Raw genomic sequence first — 24,069 nt, forward strand, 5'->3', positions numbered from 1 at the left:
CTTGCTCCCTCTGCTGTTTATTCTGAAGAACTCTCTGATTCTGCTGAATGTCAATGATGAATGAATGCAAGATGCGATCTTTGCCCTCTGTTGATTATTCAACTCGTTTCTGTTTTTATAGTGCATATGAATGAATTATACATAATTAAATATAATAATTTATATTACATACATATATGATGTAATGTTTAGTGAATTTGTGTCCATTGATACCTGAATGAGTTTCATGTCTAAATGTTTTCTTACATCCTGCAGCGCTCTCTTGTTTGCACTTTGCAATTTTTTAACATAAAATATCAAACTCAAAGAACTAATTCTCTGGACTGAACCTAGTTACAGCTTTTGCCACTGTTTGGTATTTGTCAGGGACCTACCCAAAGCGCTTGTAGCAGTGTCCAGAAATTCAAATTCACTTTGAGAGAGAGCGCCTTTCATCTTTCACCCACCATTGGAGGAAGCTGCCTGCTCTCTTTATCTCCCTTTTTACTTCATTTCTAAAATCTTGAGGAAAACTAATCTCTTCAGTTGATTTTGTTGACTGTCCCAGCTTAGCTTTATACCTTTGAGTCTGTTTCTATTCTTCTTTTCCACCTCTCTCTGAAGTGCCTCAGGATGTTTTCCACAGTTAAGTGAAGTGGTCAATAAAAGTTGCTGTAATTATTACAGCATGATTACATGCTAGCACCTTAAATACCTGAGAATCTGTATATAATCAAGAGATCGTGTGAAACACGTTGCTAACTCTGCTCATAACGTACAAAACTGTGGACTGAAGCATGATTGGTGATTTTGCTTTTGGCCCAACAATAGCATAGTAAATCTGCAGTTGCAACAATCAAGCTATACAGTTACCATGGTGACAAGTTTTGAAAATTAATTTATATCTTTGTCAAGATTAGAGTGATCAGCAGCAAAGTTTCAAACATAATTTTAATCATACAATAGAGAGCCTTAATTTAGCTTTCACCTGCAGCATTTCTGCATTGTGACCCTTTGGTCCCGAAACAAGTAGGTAAAAGGTTTCTAATAGGGGCTGTTTGTTTTCAGATTAAATAGTAGTTTTGATGTAGCTGTGTGCAGGTATGATTGAAGGGTTCCTTCAACTGGTCTTGGTTTTTTGTAACTTGTTACTATGATTTCAATGAATGCTGCAGCTTTCAGAGGAATGGATGAATTTAATCCAAATCTGGAGTTAATTTTACTTTTTACAAATCTCATTATTCACTTTATAGTCATGATGCCTTAAAAGGCATTTGAGACAGGGCCGTGTCATTAAGAAACCAATCCCCATTACAACTTCAACCCTGTGTGCATGTTTCAGTTCCTTAATAAGAGAGATGGGTCATTTTATTTCATGTAGCCACTTTCATTTGATATCTAAAACTATAACAAATAATTGTCATTTTTGCTATTGTTTTTTTTTGTTAACTATTAATCGTGACTAAGCTTGTGTAATTAATGAAGCTAATGTCTTATATGCTGCATAAAGACTTACTGTGTTGAATTTAATTTCTAGGTCAGTGTTGAAGTTCTGATGGAACACCCGTTTTTTGTTTTCGGAAAAGGCTGGTCGTCATGTTGCCCGGACAGAACCTCTCAACTCTTTGGTTTGCCATGTTCAAAACTTTCTGTTGGTGATGTTTGCATATCTCTTACACTGAAAAATCTAAAAAATGGCTCTGTCAAGAAAGGACAGGCTGTTGACTCAACTGGTGTTTTGTTGAAGCACCCAAAGAATTATAGTATACCTGAGAACAGGCCCCGGCACTTGGAGCGAGAGAATGGGGTCGTGCAGGGAAGTGTACCAGTTGTGTCAGAAAATTGCAAACTGAAGTTTTCTGAAACCATTACAGTACAGTCTGCAAGGTCTTGGCTCAATAATACAGAGGTCGGGCGGCCTCCAACAAGGAAAAGGAGGTGGTCTGCTCCTGAAACACGGAAAGTAGAGAAAACAGATGAAGAGCAGCCATTGAATCTTCCCAAGCCTTCCTTCATTCCTCAGGAGGTTAAGATTTGCATTGAAGGACGGTCCAACGTAGGCAAGTGAAGGCACTTCGGGGAGCAGTGGAAGCTCCAAAATTTAAAAATCTATAATACTGTACTGTAGACTTAAAGCTAGAAAAAAAAAACCCAGTATTTACATGTTATCTGCTTGTTATTTTAGTTTTTTTGTTAATAACATGTTGTAATATCTTCAAATGGTGTTAAGGAGGAGACTGGTAACTGTTCTTTCCACATAGTTCTGACTGTTCACTGCTTAGTGAATGCTCTTAAGAAAATTCTCACCAGGATTATTCCTATCATGATCAGAATCCATTAATGTCTTCTCTGGTACTGTTTTTAATTTCTTAAAAATTCAGTTCATATTTAGTAATGATTGGTGCCACTTCCTTTTTGTTTTCCCTACGTTCACTTGAATGTTGTGCAACACAACGAAGTGGCAGGATGGTCTTTAAGCACTTGCAATTCAGTAATATTTATTTACTGGGTATCTTGGTCTGAATGCTCAAAGTCATACCAAAATGACAAGTTTAGTATTATCTGTAAACACTGTTATCCATGTAGAGCTAGATACTGAACTGTAAAGGAAAAGGGAACTGAAGAATGATTTGTCTAGAACGAATTGTAGATTCAAATTGTCTGGAAGAATGAGAATCATTGATCCTGATTCTTGTGTGAATGATTATGTATGGTAGCAGCAGTCCACTGATGACTGCTTGTTCAGAAAGCACTTTTTAAATGTAATGCTTCAAAAATGGGAAAAGATCCCACCGAGAGTTAAAACAGAATCTGGAAGAGAAATCCTGGGTTATCCAGTGGTTAACTGTTGTACTTTTAAAGCATTTGACAATTTGCACACCTTGAGAGTCAACAATCATGCAGTGAATCTGTTAGTTGTTGTGTTTTCTCTCTCTACCTTTTTTAAAAAAAGGGGCAATTTTAAAAAAAAAAAGGCGTAGCGATCATTGTTTGGCCTGCCTTAGCATTGGGACCTTCCCACAGTGTTTCTTCGGATATCAAGTTGAGTGGCTGTCTCAAAAGTCTGTCATATCTATAAAATTAAATCTCTCTTAGGACAGCTCAAAATTATACCAGTAAATGTTCCTAGTAACTTGCCATTTTAAAAAATATCAAGCTCCTCAATAAACAGATCTTTGAAAAATTAAAGATGGGTTCAAATAGTGTAATAAAAAGGTTTCTTATCTGCTTAATTATATGTTACACAGGAATGTCAGTGTACACCAGTGATATATTATGATTCTAAGAATTTGTACAGGATTTTACTCATTCAAATCTTTCAGTCATCTTCAAGTAGAGTTTAAATTAGATTCTTTTTTAGTCTGACATACACAGTGCTTTTCCAAGCACAACACAACAATTCAAATGTAATTCATCAAAAATGCAGTATTTAAAATGAACAAAGCCTCCTTTGAAAATGCAGTTTTTTTTTCATAATAGGTTCTCAAATAAAACTGAAAACTGTTGGAAGTGACCAGGGGGCTGATCGCTTGTTTAATTTGTGCAAGTAACTTGAAGGCTAGCTAGCTTTGGAAACTTTCTCATTTCTTAACTTGTAGCTGGCAGTTGCATCTTTAAGATAATATTCCAAAGCTGTTTTGAGATCTTAATGGGGAGGGGAAATGTTGGGTCAAAAGGCTTGGGTATCGTAGTAGCTTATCATAATTAAACCTCTGAACCATGCACCAAAATAGCTGGGCAGGTTTTCAATATTTTGCACATTCACATTGCTTGGTTAGTGCTGGGTTCCTAATGATAACATGTTAATTCTGCTCAGTAAATGCATCAGCCCTTTCATTAACTTGCTCAGGGCAGTCACATTCTTTTATTTTTTTCTTAACGTCAGATGGTAAGAGGTAATTGAAATGGAAGAACAATGGAGTACAGAGATACATATGAGATTTTAGCCAAAATAATCCAGTACCACGATACATTTAAACAGGTGATTTTGTTATTCCCCAGCCTGGAAGCAGGGACTCATTTAACTGACTGGTTTTGCTGAAGAAACACTACAGGAAATAGTCAGGCACAATGCGAAAAATTTAGTTACTTGTTTTCTATTGATTTATAAGTAGGAATTCCAAATGTAGAACCATGCCAGGTCATACTCAATCCAACTGCCTGTTGCTCTGAATTTATTTGCTTGTGCAATAACCTTTTATTAAAAGTGCCAAGTTTAGTCAAAAAGTTCACATCTTTTAGCTTACATTTGCAAAACTATTATTTGCGTTTTTTGCTATTCGTTGTACTGCTGCCTTTTTTAAACTGAGTCCCTGGCCTCCTCTTTTTTTAAAAAAAAACGTAGCTGGATCAGAATACAAGGAAAGTTTTTTTCATTTATAATCAGATCAGCCGTGTGCCTCTACAAAATCTGATTCGCAATAGTTAACTGACAGCAGGCTATTTTTTAAAAGTTTGTAGTGGACAAAAATAAAACAAGAATTCGCACAAAGGTAGTCAGGGTAAACCCACCTGTAAGTAGACAGTTACAAATATTTACTGACTGTTCCTATAGTAATAGAGATTTCCACCTACCACACCTTTTTTAATTTGTCTGGACAGGATGATTGGAGAGACCCTTTCACACCTCTTACTCAGGGATGGGGCTGGTGTGCATGTGGAACACTGATGTAACCAGAAGCAGCACTTTCACTAACTCTGAAGCCTAATTTCTTTTTAACAAACCTAGCCTCAAATATTGTTACCTTACTGATCAGATTGTCGTAGTGCTGTATCTGGTTGGGACCTTTGTAAACAAATTGCTTTCAAAAGGTTTAACAGTGAAGGCTCACTCATCGATTGGTACAGGTAACATGAAGCTATTGCACATGGAGATTTGAATGTTGGTGGAAGGTTACTCAGTTTTTGAAAGGCTTGGATACTGTTTAAACTAGCTTTGACTTTCATATCTTGTAATATATTTGAGGGGGGTACCATTAAAGAAGTTGAAGGTTAAATTTAGTTGTATATTTTAATTTGTAATGTCCAGGAGATTGATCTGTTCAGGCTGTGGCAAGAATGAAGTACTGTACAAAGAGGCTTTTAGATGTGCAGCCAGTTTGTGAATAGTCCCAGATATGAACTGCTGCTCCTGAGTTTGCTATGTTTTTGGTTGTTAGTACCTATTGAAAGTTCTAAGTCTTCCATTGAGAATCAATTAGAGGCGGTAATTGTCTTTTTTGTTTTCTTCATGGACTGACTAAGCTGTGGTCACCTAATGGCAATGGCCAGTAGATGCAGGAAAATGGGGGCGGGAAAAATGTTTTGCACCTTACTGATGAGGAGAGAGATTTTTCAGTGCATAAATACGTAGTTAAGAGCTTTCATTGTGAAAGGGGGACGTTTTCCGTACACGTGCGTATTCTATGTAATTCCAGTGTACAATATTGTACTTGCACTAGCTTTTTTTAAACAATTATACAAATGGAAGAATTCATATTCTATTTTCTAATCGTGGTGTGTCTATTTGTAGGATACACTCGGGTCTGTTGAATTTTATGGTCCCTTTCTTTGATGGTGCTTGCAGGTTTTCTAGTTAGAAGTTATTTCATTATGATGATAATATTTGATCCAGACTTTGAACAAATTTTGTTTTAAAGAAATTGTCTGTATACCAGTACAAGTTTATTGTTTCAGTATACTCGTACTAATAAAATAACAGTGCCAACAGCAACTGTTTCCTCTAGTTGCTTGTTTCCAGTTCTTTTATTTTGCATTTTGTATCAATCACTTAACTTCAAATAGATTTATCAGGCAACTGAGCAGTTCAGCTGCAGCACACACAGTAGGTATAAAGCAAAACGTTTCATGCAGTAAAGACGGTGATACCAATTTGTTACAATCAGATTTCTGTAATATTATGTTCTTGTGAAGAAGTTGGTAAAATAAAGAATGAAAAATGAGAAGACAAATATAGGGTAGAATTTGTGATCGTATAAGGAACAAGCTTAAAAGAAAATAACAGTGCATTGCAATTGCCATTGTCCAAACTTTAGAAGCCAGGAGTTAAGACTCCTGATCAAAATATGTCTTTTCTTAAAATAGTTACCTAATCATTTTCTTTGTTTTATAAGAATCGGCTGCTGGTCTTCACTATCCAGTGCCTCAGACATTCATTCCAAGTCACTGTGTATTTACTTATTTCAGTTTTAATTACTGTGTTTCATTGCTCACAGTGCGGTCATTAGGAAGAGTGACCAGTCATATTGAGTGGTGATGGCTTTTCAGAATGCCTCCACACAGTTCATAAGCTTCCTGAGTTTCCAGTTACTGACCATTTGAATTCGACGCCTGTTCTCAAGCTCATGTTTGTCCTTGCTGCAGTGTTGTGGTAAAGCTTAACACAAGCTTGAGGAACAGCATTTCATCTTCTGATTCAGCATTTTATAGTCTACTGAACTTGATACAGAGTTTAACAATTTCAGACAGTGAATTCTCTTCCCATTTTGATCCTTCTTTTAAATATCTGCCAGTCTTAATTTTGTTTCTTCCATTTAAGCTTTCAGATAGAGCTCAGGCACATGGTCCACAATGATACCTCACCAGATATACATTCTCCTCTCCTCCTTTGACAATGTTCCACAGAGATCATTTCCTCTGGGACACCCTGATCCACAACTGCTCTGCTCCCACCACATCCCCATGGTTTCTCTCATACAACCGTGGAAGGTGGCCCCAGAAACACCTTCCAGATGATGCAGCAGTTTACCTGCACTTCACTCAATCTAATCTCCTTCTTCCCTGCTCACAGTGTGGTATCCTCTACGCTAAGGAGACAAATGCAGACTGTTTTACCAAATACCTATGTGCTATCTGTAAGACAACAATGTGGCAGAGCTTCCAGTTCCATGCAACACACCGCTCTGTTCTCAGACCTACTGCATTTCTCCAGTAAGGCTCCATGCAAGCTAGATGAACATCATCTCATCTTTCAGCACAGCCAATCCATTTTGAACTACCTATACTCCCTTGCTTGGCTTATGAGAAACAATCCTTTTGTCTATATAACCATTTTTGTGTCTCTCTCTGGGCCCTCTTCTCCACCTATCCACCATCTCCTTTCTTTTCATCTTTTTCTCGCTTATTTCCCCCCACTCCCACCCCCACCGCCATCATCAGCATGACTACCACTTCTTCCAAACTGCTAATGCTTCTGAAGAATTGTCACTGGACTTAAAACATTAACTCTATTTTCTGCTTAGAGATGGTACCAGACCTAATGAGTTTCTGCAGCATCTGCCATTCTTTGTTTTACTCTCTATATTCCTCTATCTGATGAGACACCAAACTTCTGTCAATTCTGATGTAGAAACCAGCAGACCTGTCCACAGCCTGGTCAGTGAATTGTGAATTAATGTAATTTGTTTCATCTCCTTTCAGTTTTTAAAATTTCCACTTTTAAAAATAAACACAAGTTTTAGTTTCAAGTGAGTTCAAAGGTTAGTTTATGACCCTTCTATTGCTGAAAGCTATTAGGTAAAGAGCTAGTAGATAGAGTACAAATACGGAGACTAAAAATAGATAAACGGGAGTTTTAAAAATTAAAGTCAGTTGACTTCATTATTGGTACAGGTCTTGTTACTTTAAGATATCTCTTTCCGAGGTAACGGGATTGATAATTGAAGTTTAACAGAGCAGTTGTAAAGGCTTCTGTAACTGAATCAGGAGAGGTAACTTGCGTCAGGGCGTTCAAAAAGTACAGCAGCTGTGAGAAAGGCGGTTTCTGGTTCTTCACAAGTTCTGCGATTACGTCTCTCTGCAGCTTGCCTAGAGTTTTAGTAGAACTGTGATTGATTTCTGAAAAGAAACTATTCTTTGAATTTGAATTTTTCCCTGAATTGTTCATGGTAAGTTCTGGTTCTTAAATGGAGTCTCACCATTATACAAATCAAACATAAGATGGATGCTATTTTGTGCATTATTGTCCATAAAGTCAAAAGGCTAGAGTTCTTGTTGTCTGAGGATAATCAAATTCTAAAAGGTTTCCTTTATGATTGATGTTGAGATAACATGTCAGTTGGTCTGATTTTTAACTGGTAATGAACTAACAAGAATCAGCAGTGCAACATCTGGCAGTAATTTTTATATGCTATGTCTATTATTTAAAATTAACATCTTTAAACAATATACAATGTTATAATGACATGGTCGTAACACCAAGCCTTTGAATATATTGAATGATATAAAATCCTCTGGAGTGGAAAATTCCAAAGATTCACAGTAGTTCTCAACATCTCCGTCTTAAATAATCATTTTCTTATCATGAGAGTGTTCCCTCCCATATTCTAGCTACCTCAACCAGGGGAACGTATCTCTAGCATCTGCAGTATTTTACATTTATTCTAATGCTCGAACCCCTATTGTTTTTAATCAAATAAATGATTGTAAAGCAAATTGATCAGATTTGCTCATGGTGCAGAAATTACAGGAAAGGCTGAAGTAGCAGCAAAATATTGCTGCATGGAAACACTCACAAGCCAACTATAACAAAATGCTAACATATGTAGCTAGAACAGTAGAATCATGTAGATATTTTATAAACTGGTACTTCTGTGAAACACTGGTTACCAGGAATGTACATTTTGACCGTGGACATGGGGGTTTTTGGTCTCTCCAGAAGGAAATCCTGATAACTGGACTCTATGCCCAAACTCCCAATTGATTCTCCTGAAAAGCAAAGCTCTGCATCAAAAACACAACTTCATAGCATTTTCTCTTACAACTATAAAAGTTACACTCGCCAAAATACTGTTCACATCTCAATGTCGCAAATGAGAGATTGATCACAAATGGAAAGAATAATTCTAGAATTATCAGAGAACCTTGGAAGATTAGAAATGAAGAGGTCAAGTAAGGCAGCTAGCTTCACTGAAGTACACAAAATATGAAATAAGACATAGGAGTGGAAGTAAGGCCATTCGGCCCATCAAGTCCACTCCGCCATTCAATCATGGCTAATGGGCATTTCAACTTCACTTACCCGCATTCTCCCCATAGCCCTTAATTCCTTGTGACATCAAGAATTTATCGATCTCTGCCTTGAAGACATTTAGCATCCCGGCCTCCACTGCACTCTGCGGCAATGATTTCCACAGGCCCACCACTCTCTGGCTGAAGAAATGTCTCCACATTTGTGTTCTGAATTGACCCCCCTCTAATTCTAAGGCTGTGTCCATGGGTCCTAGTCTCCTCGCCTAATGGAAACAATTTCCTAGCGTCCACCCTTTCCAAACCATGTCTAAATGATGCCTAAGTAACCTTCGTTTATGTTTAAGAAAGTATTTAAGAAAAATTTCTGCATCTTGGAAGATTTCACAAACATAGGCAAAAATGTTGTGGCTATAAGCAGCAATTGTCTGGAGAGAAGGGAGGATATCACCTTGCAGTTTAGGCAAAAGTTGGAAATGACAGAACTTCTTGCAGTTTTCTGTATTGTCACCTCAGTTTCAACTGGTGCTATAAGGTGAAGCTGTCTCTCCAAGTTAATGGTGCTGACTGTTAAACATGTCACTCTAAAACTACATCGGATTTTAAGGTTAAATTAACTTCTGCCATGAACTAAATGTTTCTAAATTATTTTAATACATTTTTATGTTAACCAAGACAAAGGTTTGAACAGGGTTTGGAAGAATGCTGGCATGTGATGCAAAGCACTACAATTCACTTATAGTTCATAGTGATGTGGTTAATTATGTACTGCTTGGGTTATTTGAAATGGAGACTTTTTTGGGAGATTTCTCTTGACTGCACCATACAAACAAGCTCATAGTAACATGGTTCATACATTAAGAGGTTTTATGTAAAAGAAAAAGACAATTTGTTCAAAATCATGTTCTATTTTTCAGTGAGCAAAGATGATTCTGCAGTTGTCCGTAAAACATAGATGCTTCTTTGTATTTTGTGTTAATGTACATTTACTTTCTCTTATGCAATTTATCCTTCAAGCCCTAAAACTGCCCATGGTTCATCGACTGTAGTAATACTGCACCTTGGCATTCTGTTGAAACTATTCAGACCAGGGCTTAATGCTACTGAACAAAATATGTACTTTGCAGGTTACTGCAATGACTGCCATTTTATGACATGGCTGGCGATGATTTTCTTTTTACATTTTCAATTGTTTTGGAAATGTAGAATTTCTGTAACCAAAGGGTGGACCTGGAACCAGCAAAGAGATGCGTATTCCCTTGACCTGAAATTTTCCAATTTATGTCAAGTCTAAACTGGATATGGGGATGGGCGGTAAGAAATTATGGCTTGGTTCGAGACAGATCATGTAAAGAAAATTGATGTGCTAATATTGTCTGAGTTTATCCTGTTTTCTCTGCCTTGAAATCCTATGGTATTTAAAGGACATGTCTGTATCATTAGTGTTGTGCGACCTGCCATTTCCCTGAACTGTTTCACCAAGAAACTGAATCATAATGCGGTATGCAACTGCTGCCTTCAACTTGGGGAAAAATACAAAGATAATGTGGGTATTTTAAAAGATGATACTACTGAAATTAACAGAGAACTTATCATTTAAAGGACATTATTCTCATTCTGCAGAGGTTCCTGCAAAAAAGATGTAGCACCTTTCACAATTGTGGGATATCCCAAAGAGCTTTACAGCTAACCAATACTTAGAAGTGAGGTTACTGTAATTAAAGCAGTGTGCACCTGGCAGACCTCCCAGAACAGTAGTGTGATAATGACCAGATAAGAATTCAGGATGTTGAATATAGGCCAAATACTGGGGAGAATCCCACTGCTTTTCTTTGAACAGTAGCGTGTGATCATTTATGCTCACCAGAGAGCATATGGGCTTCAGTTTAAAGTTACATCTGAAATCATTCATCACCTCCCACGACAGGAGTACAGTGGTGATGTGCCAGACTAGTAATTGTGAACTCTGGACCAATGTAGCAAAACACGATTTCAAATATCCACACGACAGCTGGTGGTATTTAAAATCAATGAATTAATAATTCTGGAATAAAATGTTAATCTCATAAATAATCACAAAACCATAAGATTATCATAGTAATCCATCTCATTCACTTAGGTCCTTGAGAGGGGGAAATCTTTATTGGCCTACATGTGACTCCAGAACAGTGGCAGACTTTGAACAGCCTCTTAGCTGCACTGATCCAGTAGCGAACTAAAGTACTATGAATACAAAAACATATGAGCTGCAGTGGTTCAAAAGTGTGGCTCACCAAAACTTCCTTGAGGCAATAAGTGATGATCAATAATCACTTCTGCGACACTCATATCCCAACAAGTATTTTTTAAACTTATATGCAGTACTTCCTTCATACGTTACTGGAGTGTTGACCTAAACGTTTTGCTCAAGTGGGACTTGAAACACAATTTATGACTCTAAGATAGCTACAAACTGAGCCATGGCACTTGCCCAAGTGTTTACACTAATATACAAGGACCATTTAAAGTAGCCCACACTTCTACCTGGTATGGATCATTTATAATTTGACAGTTATGACTGGATATCCAATTTATGAGCAGAAATTGCAAGTGTTTACACAGGAAGGGTGTCTGTTTCGGACTGATTATACTGGAATACTCGAGATAGCTTAAAGACAAACATCAGTGTGCGTAACAGTCTCAGATTCTATGAGAACTGACAGGGTTGGAGAGTTTGAGCTATAGGGGAGAGGGTGAATAGGCTGAGATTGTTTTCCCCGGAGTGTTGGAGCTTGAGGAGTGACGTTATAGAGGTTTATGAAATCACAAGGAGCATGGATAGAGTAAACAGGCAAGATCTTTTCCCCAGGATGGGGGAGTCCAGAACTAGAAGGCACAGGTTTAAAGTGAGAGGGTAAAGATCTAAAAGGGACTTTTTCACACAGCGTGGTATGTGAATGGAATGAGCTGCCAGAGGAACTGGAGGCTGGTACAATTGCAGCATTTAAATGGCATCTGGATGGGTAAATGAATAGGGAGGACTTAGAGGGACATGGACCAGGTACTGGCAAATGGAACTAGATTTGGTTAGGATATCTGGTTAGCATGGACAAGTTGGACTGAAGGGTCTGTTTCCATGCTGTACATCTCTATAACTCTAACTGGAAAGCTTGAAGTCAAACTTAGATGAGAGTGGGCAAAAAGAAGATTCACTTTAAGCAGAGGGTTATGAATGTGACTGTCAAGTTGAGGGCTCATTATATCGAAAAATTCACAAGTGTTAGTATCAGGTTTGAAACTTAATGGCAGTCCATGATAAATGTTGAGAGATTTGTTCCCATACACTGAAGACTAACCAGGAGAAAAGCAATGATTGATTCTACCCTGTACACTTCTACATTCATGTAGTCCATAGTAGCTGGATTCTGCTGCTATCTTTGCTACATGCTCTGGCTCATTAGTTGTGTTTAAAAAAATCTCAAAAGTTGCTTTGAAAAATAATTCAACTCTGTATAAAGTTTAAGAATCACAAATATTTCCAAACGTATCAACACCATGGAATGTTTTTGATGCTGCTGTTAGAGTTGATTTGGTTGCAATGGTAAAAAATAATGACAATTTATTAAGTAATTGCTATATGATACACATTTCAAAATTTGGTTGCTTAATCTGGATTAAAGGTTGAAAAAAAGAGTTCTAATTTTAGTGGATTACAAATTGATATCCTGCAGCTAATCAATGTTTTGTTTTGTTTTGTTCTGTTCTGTTTAAAGTTAATCAGCTTCACTTGCCTAATTCCAGTCAACGAAAGGTTCAAAACTAACTCAATCTCTGTGACATATCAAAAAGAAACTATATCACGTTTAAAAAGTTAAAACTGGCACACAGTGTTTCCAGAGGGCTCTAGGTGAGATATTGTCTCATTTATTAGTAAGTGCAATCCTGCTCCTGTAATATTACTAAACATGAAGGAAATACACATTATTGAAGTGAACCATTATGTTTTAGATATTTAATTTTTCATTCCACATTCGCAGTTTTTTAGCAGTATTGTATCATTAAATTAATTCCTCAAATAAATTATTATTTCATAAAAATTGTATACTCATGAGCAGTGTATGCAAAACTCAGTTTTGTTGTCTATGAGGCAACAGTGCCCCAATTTTAATAGTTTAAAATAATTTGGTTAAAATAGTTACTGATTTTTCATCTTGAGCTGTCACTTCCAGCAAAGAATTGCAGCTATGGAACATTTTTTTACAATGCAGAAAAGAAAGTGCAAACCAAGCTGCAGGTTCAGATTCTAGAGGCAATGGGTCCAACCTTTTTCTTAAATAAGAGCTTCAAACCAGGGCAACAGCAAAATATTATTGTACTATCTAAAAGTGAAGATTTATGTTGAACTGCATCAAAGCTTTTGAATGAGACATCTCTGCAGGAGTGGAACTCTTCAGTTTTTTTCATCGTAAAAGCCGAAGCTAAGAAAACATTTGGTTAAACTGTTGTGTTACTCGGATGAATGTTGTTCTCCGGCTCAGTTCCTTCAGTTTAGCAGCTCCCACATAGGTGCAGGTGGAACGTATTCCCCCTAAAATGTCGAGGATTGTATTCTCCACATCTCCTCTGTACGGAACTTCCACTGTTCTGCCTTCTGAAGCTCTGAATGGAAAAGAAAGATAAGAGGTAATCTACATTGTTAGATGAGAGCCTGCAGGTGAACAAGAGAGGATAAAGTGACTGGACCCATTCCTTGTTCCATCTGCAGAATAGTATAATTGCCTAGATTGATATCTTGAACTATACTGATGCTAATTTCTGAGATAGGAAATAGAACCAAACAGAACAATCACTGAGGAGAATTACAGAAAATGTTATAGGGAAGGAGTGTTCAGCAAAGGCTATTATAATTTCAAGAACAAATCATAGGACTGAATACAGAAAGCGTCAGGAATCTGTCTCCAAGCAGAGTAGTTAGAGTCATAGAGATGGCAAGTGGGACTAGATTGGGTTGGGATATCTGGTCGGCATGGACGGGTTGGACTGAAGGGTCTGTTTCCGTGCTGTACATCTCTATGACCGTTCAGATGCTTTTTCAATGTTGTGATTGTACCACCTGCCTCCACTTCCTCCTGACAGTTTATTCCATACATGTACCAGCCTCTGTGTGAAAATGTTGCCCCTTTTTAAATCTTGCCCCTCTCATCCTTAGTTTTGGACTCCTCCATCTTGGGAAAAAGACCTTGTTTGTTTATCCTATCCATGACCCTCATGCATTTATAAACCTCTATAAGGTCACTCCTCAGCCTTTGATGCTCTAGGGAGAATAACCCCAGCCTATTCAACCTCTCCCTATAGCTCCAACTCTGGCAACATTCTTGTAAATCTTTTCTGAACCCTTTCAAGTGGGCTGGCACAATGGCTCAGTGGTTAGCACTGCTGCCTCACACTGCCAGGTACCCAGGTTCAATGCCACCCTCAGGCAACTGGGTTTCCTCCAAAAGTCCAAAGATGTGCAGGTTTGGTGAATTGGCCATGCTAATATGTCCATGATGTCCAGGGATGTCTAAGTTAGATAAATTAGCCATCAGAAATGCAGGGTCACAGGGAGTTAGTCTGGGCGGGACGCTCTTTGGAGATTCAGTGTGGACCTGTTGGGCTGAATGGCCTTTTTTCCACACTGTAGAGGCTCTATGATTCTAATATGACATTTTTCCTGAAACAAAGCGATTAGAATTGAACGCAGTATTCCAAAAGTGGCCTAACCAATATTTTGCATGGCTGCAACATGAACTCCCAACTCCTATACTCCAAGCACTGAGCAATAAAGGTAAGCATGCCAAATGCAACCTTCACTACCCTGTCTACCTGCAACTCCACTTTCAAAGAAACTTTGCAGTGCAGGTTCTTAGTTCTTAGTTTGGCAACACTCCCCAGGACCTTACCATTAAGGATATATGTCCTGCCCTGATTTGATCTACTAAAATGTAATAGCTCATATTTTTCTAGATTAAACTCCATCTGCCACTCCTCAGCCCGCCTGATCAATGTCCTAGTGTACTCTGAAGCAACTTTCCTCACTGTCCAAGACACCACCAATTTCTGTCAACTGCAAATTTACTAACCATACCTCCAAATCATTTACTTAAATGACAAAAGACAGTGGACCCACCACCAATCCCTGAGGCGAGCTGGTGAGCACAGGCTTCCAATCCGAAAAACAATCCTCCACCACCACCACCACCACCATCTGTCTCCCACCTTCTAGCCAATTTTGTGTCCAACTAGTTAGGTCTCCCTGGATTCCATGTGATCTAACCTTGTTAACCAGTCTACCATGCGGAACCTGACTGAAAGCCTTACTGAAGTCCATATAGATTAGATTCCCGACAGTGTGGAAACAGGCCCTTTGGCCCAACAAGTCCACACCGTCCCTCTGAAGAATAACTCATCCAGACCCATTTCCCTAACACTATAGGCAATTTAGTGTGTCCAATTCACCTGACCACATCTTTGGACTGTGGGAGGAAACCGGAGCACCCGTGGGAAACCCACGCAGACACGGGGAGAATGTGCAAACTCCACACACAGTCACCTGAGGCAGGAATTGAATCCATGTCTTATGGACAATGTCCATCACTCTGCCCTCATCAATCCTCTTCACTTCAAAAAATTCAATCAAGTTAGTGAGACACAATTTTCCCCCACACACAGCCATGTTGACTACCCCATGTTGCCTTTCCAAATACATGTAAATCCTATTCTTCAGAATTCCCTCCAACAATTTGCCCACCACTGATGTCAAGCTCACTGGTCTATAGTTCCCTGGCTTTTCCTTACCACCTTTCTTAAATAATAGCACCACGTTAGCCAACCTAGCCAGTCATCTGACACATTACCTGTGGCTATTGATGATACAAATATCTCAGCAAGGTACCTAGCAATGGCTTCCCACAGCGTTCTAGGGTACACCTGGTCCAGTCCCAGATATTCATTCGACATTATGCAAAGAACAATACAGCATAGAAACATGACCTTCAGCTCTCCAAGCCTACGCACCTTGCTTTTAAGTTTTAAAAAAAGATGAGGTCCTATGGCATTAGTACCAATGTATACCACAACCATTGGCTATTTGCTCCCTCGCTCCAGAATATCTTGCAACCACTCCAAGACATCCAGGATCCTAGTACCAGGGAGGCAACACACCATTCTAGACCCTTGTTTGTGGCCACAGAAATGCCTATCTATTTCCCTTAGGATTGAATGCCCTATAACTATAGCATTTCTATGTCTATTTCTCCTTCCCTCTGCAGCAGAAAGGACTGTGGTGCCATGAATTTAGCTGCTGCATTTATTCCAAGAAGGCATACCCCTCAAAAGTATCCAATTTGTAGTAGAGTAGTCCCAGGAGATTCCTGCACGGCTGACTTTGCCCTCCTGCTGTCTAGCGGTCACCCATTCCCTTCCTGCCTGTGGAGCCTGAGTCTGCGGTGTGACCACCGCTCTGTATGTGCTTTCCACAATACTCTCCACCTCGCAAATGCTCCACTCTGTCCCCTGATGCCGTTCCAACTCCAAAACTCAAGCATCCAGGAGCTGCAGCTCGAGACACATCTTGTATCCCTAATGCATTTTAAGATGTCCAGCACCACCTTCTCTCTCATATGGACACTCAAGATACTGCTATTTATTTCCCCCAGTTCTCTAGCTTCCCGATTCTTATCCACAATAAGCAATGATGCAAAATACCCTTTTAGTATCTCACAGATCTCCTGCGATTCCACACGTAGGCAGCTTTGCTGATCATTAAGAGGCCCTATTCTCTCCCTAGTTACTCTCTCATCCTTGATGTATTTGTAGAAACCCTTTGGATTCTCCATAACCCTATCTGCCAAAACTATCTTGTGTCCTTCCTGATTTCCCCCTTAAGTATACTCCTCTAGGGGCTCACTCAAACCATGCTGTCTATACCTGATGTTTGTTTCCTTCTGTTTTCTTGGCCAGAGCCTCAGTTTCTCTAGTCAACTAGAATTCTCTCTCTCTACCAGCCTTGCCCTTCACTTTAACAGGGATATATTGTCCCTAAATTCTCTTTGTTTCATTTTTGAAGGCTTCCCACTTTCCAACCGTCCCTACATCTGCGAATATCTGCCCCCAGTCAACCTGTGAAAGTTCTTGCCTAATACCAACAAAGTTAGCCTTACTCCGATTTAGAACTCTAACTTTTAGATGAGGTCTATAACTATCCATAACTATTTTAAAATTAAAAGAATTATAATCACTTGTCCTAAAGTGATCCCCTACTGATACCTCAGTCACTTGCCCTGCCTTATTTCCCAAGAATAGGTCAAGTTTTGCTCCTTCTCTAATAGGTTCAACCATATACTAAATAAGAAAATTTTCTTGTACACACTTAACAAATTCCTCTCGGGGATCCAAGATGGCGGCGACCCAGCAAGACTGAGTCCACAGTGCTCTACCCAAAACTTGGGCAAAGTGGGCTATCCACCCCCACCACACTCACTAAACCATTTATAATAGTTGTTAACCTTAAATAGTTACCTATTAGTACATTTAAACAGTCTAATACTAGCTGGAAAATGAGTAAAGGGAAGGGAACAGGCAGCTCTAAGAAAGCAGGGACCCCTCCCCCACCCTCTCCCTCTTCAGCTGCAACAAAGGTGTCTTCAGCTACTTCAGGAGATTTACCAATGAAGATGAGCTTTGAGGAGATGTTTGCCAGGTGGGAGGCGAAGATTGATGCTTTTATCAATGAGTCTCGGCAGAGCAGAGAAGCACTATCAGCCGAGCTGCAGAAGCAGGGCAGAGACATTCAGGAATTGGGGTGCCGAGTCAGAGAGGTGGAGTCGAAGGCCGCAGCCTCAGAGACTGCGATAAAATCGGCAGGCGACCACATCCGTTTTCTCGAGAATCGAGTCCAGAACCTAGAAAACCACATTGATGACCTCGAAAATCGATGTCGTAGAAAAAATATTCGGTTGTTGGGCCTGCCCAAGCAGGAAGAGGGAGGTCAGCTGACAGCATTCTGAGAGCATTGGCTGCCACAACTATTAAATCTGCATAATGGATCAGGCCAGGTAAGGGTAGAATGGGCCTACCGGGTCGCAGTACGTGGGCCCGGCTCAACCCAACGCCCACGCCCGGTCCTGTTCCAGCTGCAGAGCTATAGGGAGAGGCAGATGCTCCTGGAAGCCTCAAGAAATCTGGGAAAAGATCCCCAAGCTATGACCCACAAAGGATCCAGGATCATGCTATTCCAGGACTTCTCCCCAGCTTTGGTCCGAAAGAGGAAGGCATTCGATGAGGCGAAGAAGCGTTTAAGGGACTTAAATATCCAGTACTCCTTACGATATCCAGCGACGCTACGCCTTAGCCACGAAGGATCCATATATAACTTCGGATCACCGGAGAAGGCTAAGGAATTCTTGGACTCTCTTAACTAAACTGTAAAAGATTGTGGACGCTGGTCTGCCTTTCCCATTATTTTGGTTTACATCCCTTCATCTTTTCTTATCTTTCCCCCTATGTGTGTATGTATATATATATATGTTGGGGCGTTTGGTTAATGTTGATGGGGTGAGGTGGTTACCTTATTCTATTTTACTTCTGTTTTTAGGAGCGGGGTCGTTTTTCTTTCCCCTGTTATTTTGTGGTATTATATTTAAGTATTACATGTTGAGATTGTAATCTTATAGTTATATATGGTATTAATATTCCCAAATATATTTAGATGTGGGTGTGGGTGGGGGTGGGGTGTTCACTGTTAACTCTAGCTTTATATTATATTTGAATTCTCATTTTATTGAGGAACACCTGGGTTAAGGGTGGGGCACTGGTTGGAAGAGGGTAAGATGGACTGTGGGAGAGGAAGTGACGCTCCCTGGGAACAAGGGAGAAAATCTCCAATTCGGAATGTTTTATATCTTTTATACTTGGAAAGAGTTTTTTGTTATATTGTTTTGAGTGTATCAGAGAGTCTTTACTTTTGTAAATCTTGTATGCTCCATGCTCGGGATGTTCTAGATAGGGTTTCCTCTCCCGAGGGGTCTCGGATCTGTCCAGATGATTATGGCTGAACAGTCGGTTAAGTGGTGCACCTGGAATGTCAGGGGGAGTAATTCGCCAGTTAAAAGGAAGAAAATATTATCAAATCTTAAGAAGGAGAGAGTTGATATAGCTCTCCTACAGAAGACACACCTGTCGGATAAAGAACACTTAAAATTACGACAGGGCGGATTTGATCAGGCCTTTTTTTCCTCTTTTAACTCAAAAAGCAGGGGAGTCGTTATCCTTGTCCGGAAGAACTTCCCTTTGAAAATTCTAAATCAGATAAAAGACGAATCTGGATGATATATTTTGATTAAAGCCCTCATAAATGGAGAGGAATATGGGATCTTAAATGTGTACTGCCCCCCGGCACACCCCTTTAAATTCATAACGGAAGCTTTTTCAAAACTGATGGCCTTTGGTGCCCGTCATACAATTATAGGGGGAGACTTTAATTGTATTATGGATCCGGAAATAGACAGGATTCCCAAGAGTGCCGCTGGAGTATCTCCCAGATCTAGACAATTGGCGGACCTGAATAAAGAATTAGGATTGGTAGATGTATGGAGATGTCTCCATCCACAGGGTAGAGATTTTTCTTTCTACTCTAATCCACATAAATGTCACACAAGAATTGATATGTTTTTTGCCCCATCGATTTTTCTAAATTCTATAGCAACCTGTAAAATAGGTACTATAGCAATCTCTGACCATGCCACTGTATACATGGAAACTAAGGTAAAGAACAATGGGACATCCGCTCGGCATTGGCGTATGGACCCCTTTCTGATAAAAGATAGCAAATTTTTAAAGTACTTCTCCCAAGAACTTAAAACTTTTTTAGAAATTAATACTGGTACGGCTAGCAATCCGTCAATGATGTGGGAGACCATCAAAGCTTATGCATGAGGTTTGATCATCTCCTATTCAGCGACCCAGAGGAAAATGAAGGGAGAGCAACAGCGTCTGCTCGAAGCTCGCCTAAAAGCAGCCGAAACAGCATACGCTGATAGATCTTCTATCACAAAATTGCAGAGGATTACAGCACTTAGGACAGCTTTAAACACCGCGCTTACTCAAACGGCTAAAAGGGAAATATTATTTGCGAAACAAAGATTATATGAATATGGCGACAAACCGGGTAGATACTTAGCATTTCTTGCAAAGAAAAAGAAAGCCCCTCAAACTATTCCGACCATCAAGGAAAGTACAGGTACCCTGACTCATGATCATAAAAAGATCAATGTGACCTTTAAACGATTTTATTCTGAACTATATAGATCGCAGGATTGTGAAGATAGGATTAGGAGGATGCAGTCATTTTTTAAAAATTTGACCTTCCCGGGCCTGACTCCGGAACAGGTGTCGGCCCTAAATACCCCTTTAACAGTCCAAGAAATACTTGAGGCAATTAGGCAACTTCAGAGCGGAAAAGCACCGGGCCCGGATGGTTTTCAAGCTGAATTCTATAAAGAATTTACAGGAATATTGGTTGACCCACTTATGGATATGTATAATTTTGCGCATAGTCAGGTCTGTCTCCCGCCCACGCTGAAAGAAGCAAATATTTCTCTTATCCTCAAAAAAGGAAAAGACCCAGAAGACTGTGCATCTTACAGACCAATATCCTTACTAAATGTAGACTTTAAAATTCTCTCAAAAATGTTAGCACTAAGACTAGAAAGGGTACTGCCATATATTATAAAGGAGGACCAGACGGGATTTATTAAGGGCCGCAGATCATCCAATAATATCAGAAGGGTCTTGAATATGATCCAAGCCTGTCATCAGGGAAAGATACCAGGAGTAGTAATTTCATTGGATGCGGAAAAGGCATTTGATAGGGTTGAATGGTCATATTTATTTTACACATTGGAAAGGTTTGGCGTTGGACAGGTGTTTACCAAATAGGTTTCAACATTGTATAGTGATCCCAAAGCAGCTGTTATTACTAATGGGTTAAGATCGGATGGCTTCAGTGTGGGTAGGGGCTGCCGTCAAGGATGTCCTCTCTCACCATTGTTGTTTACACTGATAATCGAACCATTAGCAGAAGCCATCCGGACTGATCCTAATATAACGGCCCCGAGGATTGGTACAGGTAAACACAAAATTACCCTCTATGCAGATGACGTTCTCTTATTCCTCAGTAATCCTTTAATGTCAGTGCCTCGTCTAATTCAAGTTATTAATACATTTAGTGCATTCTCAGGCTATAAAATTAATTTTTCAAAATCGGAAGCCATGCCAATGGGTGGTCTGGCTATGATACCCCACTTAATGGACGGATCCCCTTTTCCCTTCCGTTGGTCCCTGGAGGGCTTCTTATATTTAGGTATTTTTATCACGCCAGTATTTGATCAGCTGTATAGGGCTAATTTTGTACAATTAATGGAAAGGATAAGGCAGGACCTCCAGCGACGGAGAGACCTTCCGACTTCCTGGCTAGGGAGAATAGCATTAATTAAAATGAATGTTCTGCCCCGTCTCTTATATCCTATGAGAATGCTCCCGCTGATGCTGCCAAGGCTAGCCCTACGTAAATTATATGGCTGGTTGGGCTCCTTTATTTGGAACCATAGACGGCCCCTTATTAAGCTGAAGAAGCTACAGCTTCCACAGGCAAGGGGAGGACTGGACTTCCCAGACTTTAGGAAATATCAGTTAAGCTCCCTACTAAGTTACATAGCTGATTGGGTTTCATCCATTCCACAATCAATTTGGCTGGATATCGAAGCCTCCCAAGTAAAATACCCACTTATTAACCTTTTATTTTCAGGTAAGAGGAAAATCATTACAGACCACTGTAAAAATCCCATAATATTAAACACAATTAAGGCCTGGAATATAATGCGGCAAAATGAGGGTAACTCACATAAAACATCCCCCCATGCACCAATAGTAGGCGCATGGGGATTCCAACCGGGGATTACAGATGCCACCTTTAAACTCTGGAGATCCAGGGGCATCTCATGCTTAGGGGACCTATTTAAAGATGGGATCCTGATGTCCTTTGAGCAGCTGCGTCTGAAATTCAGAATACCTAATGGGGGATCTCTTTCGATACTTCCAAGTTCGAGATTATATACAGAGGAAGACTACATTAATAGATAGTCTTTATAAATCAGACAGAGAACGTAATGTCTTACGACCAGCGGGGGCATCCTCCGTTAGTACTATATACCATTTGCTACATGATGGAGTCTCAGGAGCAGGGGGATGTCCTGCTTAAAACATGGGAGCAGGACTTGGGGTTAGAAATCTCTGAGGATATGTGGAATGACATTTGGGAAAATGCTAGAAGAATTGCTATCTGTAACAGAACTCAGGCTATCCAACTAAAGATACTTCATAGGGCCCATATAGCACCGGCTCGACTGGCAAAATTTAAGGCAGGAGCATCTCCAATGTGTCCCAAATGCAAAATAGAGGTGGGTACTCTTGCACATTGTCTGTGGACTTGTCAGAAAATCCGCAGATACTGGACTAAAGTGGCAAATACCCTGACAGAAATTTTAGGAACAGAAATTAGGGTGGACCCTGTATCTCTCCTTTTGGGCTTTTCGAACCTCTCATCTCTGGATATGCATGGGAAGAGACTATTTTCTATTCTCTCTTTCTGTGCAAGGAAAAATATTTTGGTGAACTGGGTGGCTGAGGGCCCCCTCTGGACTTTCAAATTGGCACAGATTAATTATGGAATATATCCCCCTTGACTTCCTCACAAATATGGTGCACCGAAAGACTGAATTATTTTATAAAATATGGCAGCCCTTTTTGAATTATATAAATGCAGATATTTCGGCCATCCTAACAAGGGCTTTTATTTAGTGAAGATTTCAGACCGGGCTGCTCCGGGGCCCCTTGGGAGAGGAATCCTGCGCGAATACGGGTTTTATTATATTTGATGTTTATACATTCCGAGCATGTAAGAGACTTAGGTATACACTCTGGTTAGTTATAGGTTAGATTAGTAGAAAGTTGAGTTTTTTTTTCTTTCTTTATTCGCTTCTTTTTTTTTCCTCTTTTTGTTTTCTTTCTTTCTCTTTTCTTTGTTAAATTATGACTATTGTATATATGATTTAATTGTACATCAATGTTTGTATTTGAGAGTTTTGTTTATTTTTGTAAATTTGCAAAAATGTTAAATTTCAATAAAAATATCTACAAAAAAAAACAAATTCCTCTCCATCTGATCCCTTAACACAATGGCAGTCCCAAGATTATACTGGTGCTGGAAAAGCACAGCAGGTCAGGCAGCATCCGAGGAGCAGGAAAATCGACGTTTCGGGCAAAAACCCTTCATCAGGAATTTCCTTTCATTACCACTCTATTATTCTTACAGAAAACGGAGATCTTCTTACAAATTTGCTTCTCAATTTCCCACTGACTATTGAGGGCTCTATAGTATAATCTCAATAAGTTGATTATCCCTTTCTTCTTTCTCAGCTCCCCTCAAATAATTTAACTGGACATACTCTCTGGTATATCCTCCCTCAGTACAACTGCAACAGAAAAAGCATACAATGTGGTGAAGATTAGTGGGAAGCCTTTAAAAAAACAGCAGAGGATAACCTAAAAAGTAATAAGGGATAAGATGAGATATGAGAGCAAGCTAGCTAGTAATATAAAAGAAGATAGCAAAAATTGTTTTTGGTAACTTAAAAGGTAAGAGTGCCATAAATAATGTTGGATGCGAATCTTATCAGATCAAATGGATCGGATGGAGAGACAGAAGCAATGGGGAATTTGCAACAGCAACACTATGTGATGGATGGCAGTTATAGGAAGGGGGGAAAGTCTCAGATACAGTCACATAGATGGGTTAACTCCAGGAAGGGTAAGAGAGGTAGGCAGCTAGTGCAGGAGTCTTTTGTGGATATACCCATTGTGGTATGCTGTTTTGGAAAATATAGGGGGTGATGGACTCTCAGGGGAATGTAGCACGAACAGCCAAGTTTCTGGTATTGAGACTGGCTCTAATGCAACGAGGGGTACGTTGGCTTCCAAGAGATCAATTGTGTTAGGGGATTCTGTAATCAGAGGTACAGACAGATGTTTCTGTGGCCAGCAGAGAAA

At 39.6% G+C, this 24,069-nt stretch overlaps 2 protein-coding genes across 5 annotated transcripts in view; one reads left to right on the plus strand and one right to left on the minus strand.

Annotated features, from left to right (window-relative positions):
* The window catches only part of atxn1a (ataxin 1a), a 481,844-nt gene extending 476,165 nt beyond the window's left edge, over positions 1–5,679 (plus strand). For all 3 annotated transcript variants that reach the window (XM_060849975.1, XM_060849974.1, XM_060849976.1), the window contains one exon: positions 1,517–5,679. In XM_060849975.1, the coding sequence (XP_060705958.1) occupies positions 1,517–2,047 (531 nt within the window). In that variant the 3' untranslated portion in view covers positions 2,048–5,679. The remainder of the gene's footprint in view (positions 1–1,516) is intronic.
* A 7,046-nt stretch (positions 5,680–12,725) lies between these two features.
* LOC132832111 (GMP reductase 1) overlaps positions 12,726–24,069 on the minus strand; it is a 121,815-nt gene continuing 110,471 nt past the window's right edge. Inside the window, exon 10 of one of the 2 annotated variants that reach the window (XM_060849830.1) lies at positions 12,726–13,584. In XM_060849830.1, coding sequence (XP_060705813.1) covers positions 13,404–13,584 — 181 coding nt within the window. In that variant the 3' untranslated portion in view covers positions 12,726–13,403. The remainder of the gene's footprint in view (positions 13,585–24,069) is intronic. The other variant, XM_060849829.1, reaches the window with a different exon arrangement.

Source organism: Hemiscyllium ocellatum, chromosome 34 (assembly GCF_020745735.1).
Source record: "Hemiscyllium ocellatum isolate sHemOce1 chromosome 34, sHemOce1.pat.X.cur, whole genome shotgun sequence".
NCBI lineage: Eukaryota > Metazoa > Chordata > Chondrichthyes > Orectolobiformes > Hemiscylliidae > Hemiscyllium > Hemiscyllium ocellatum.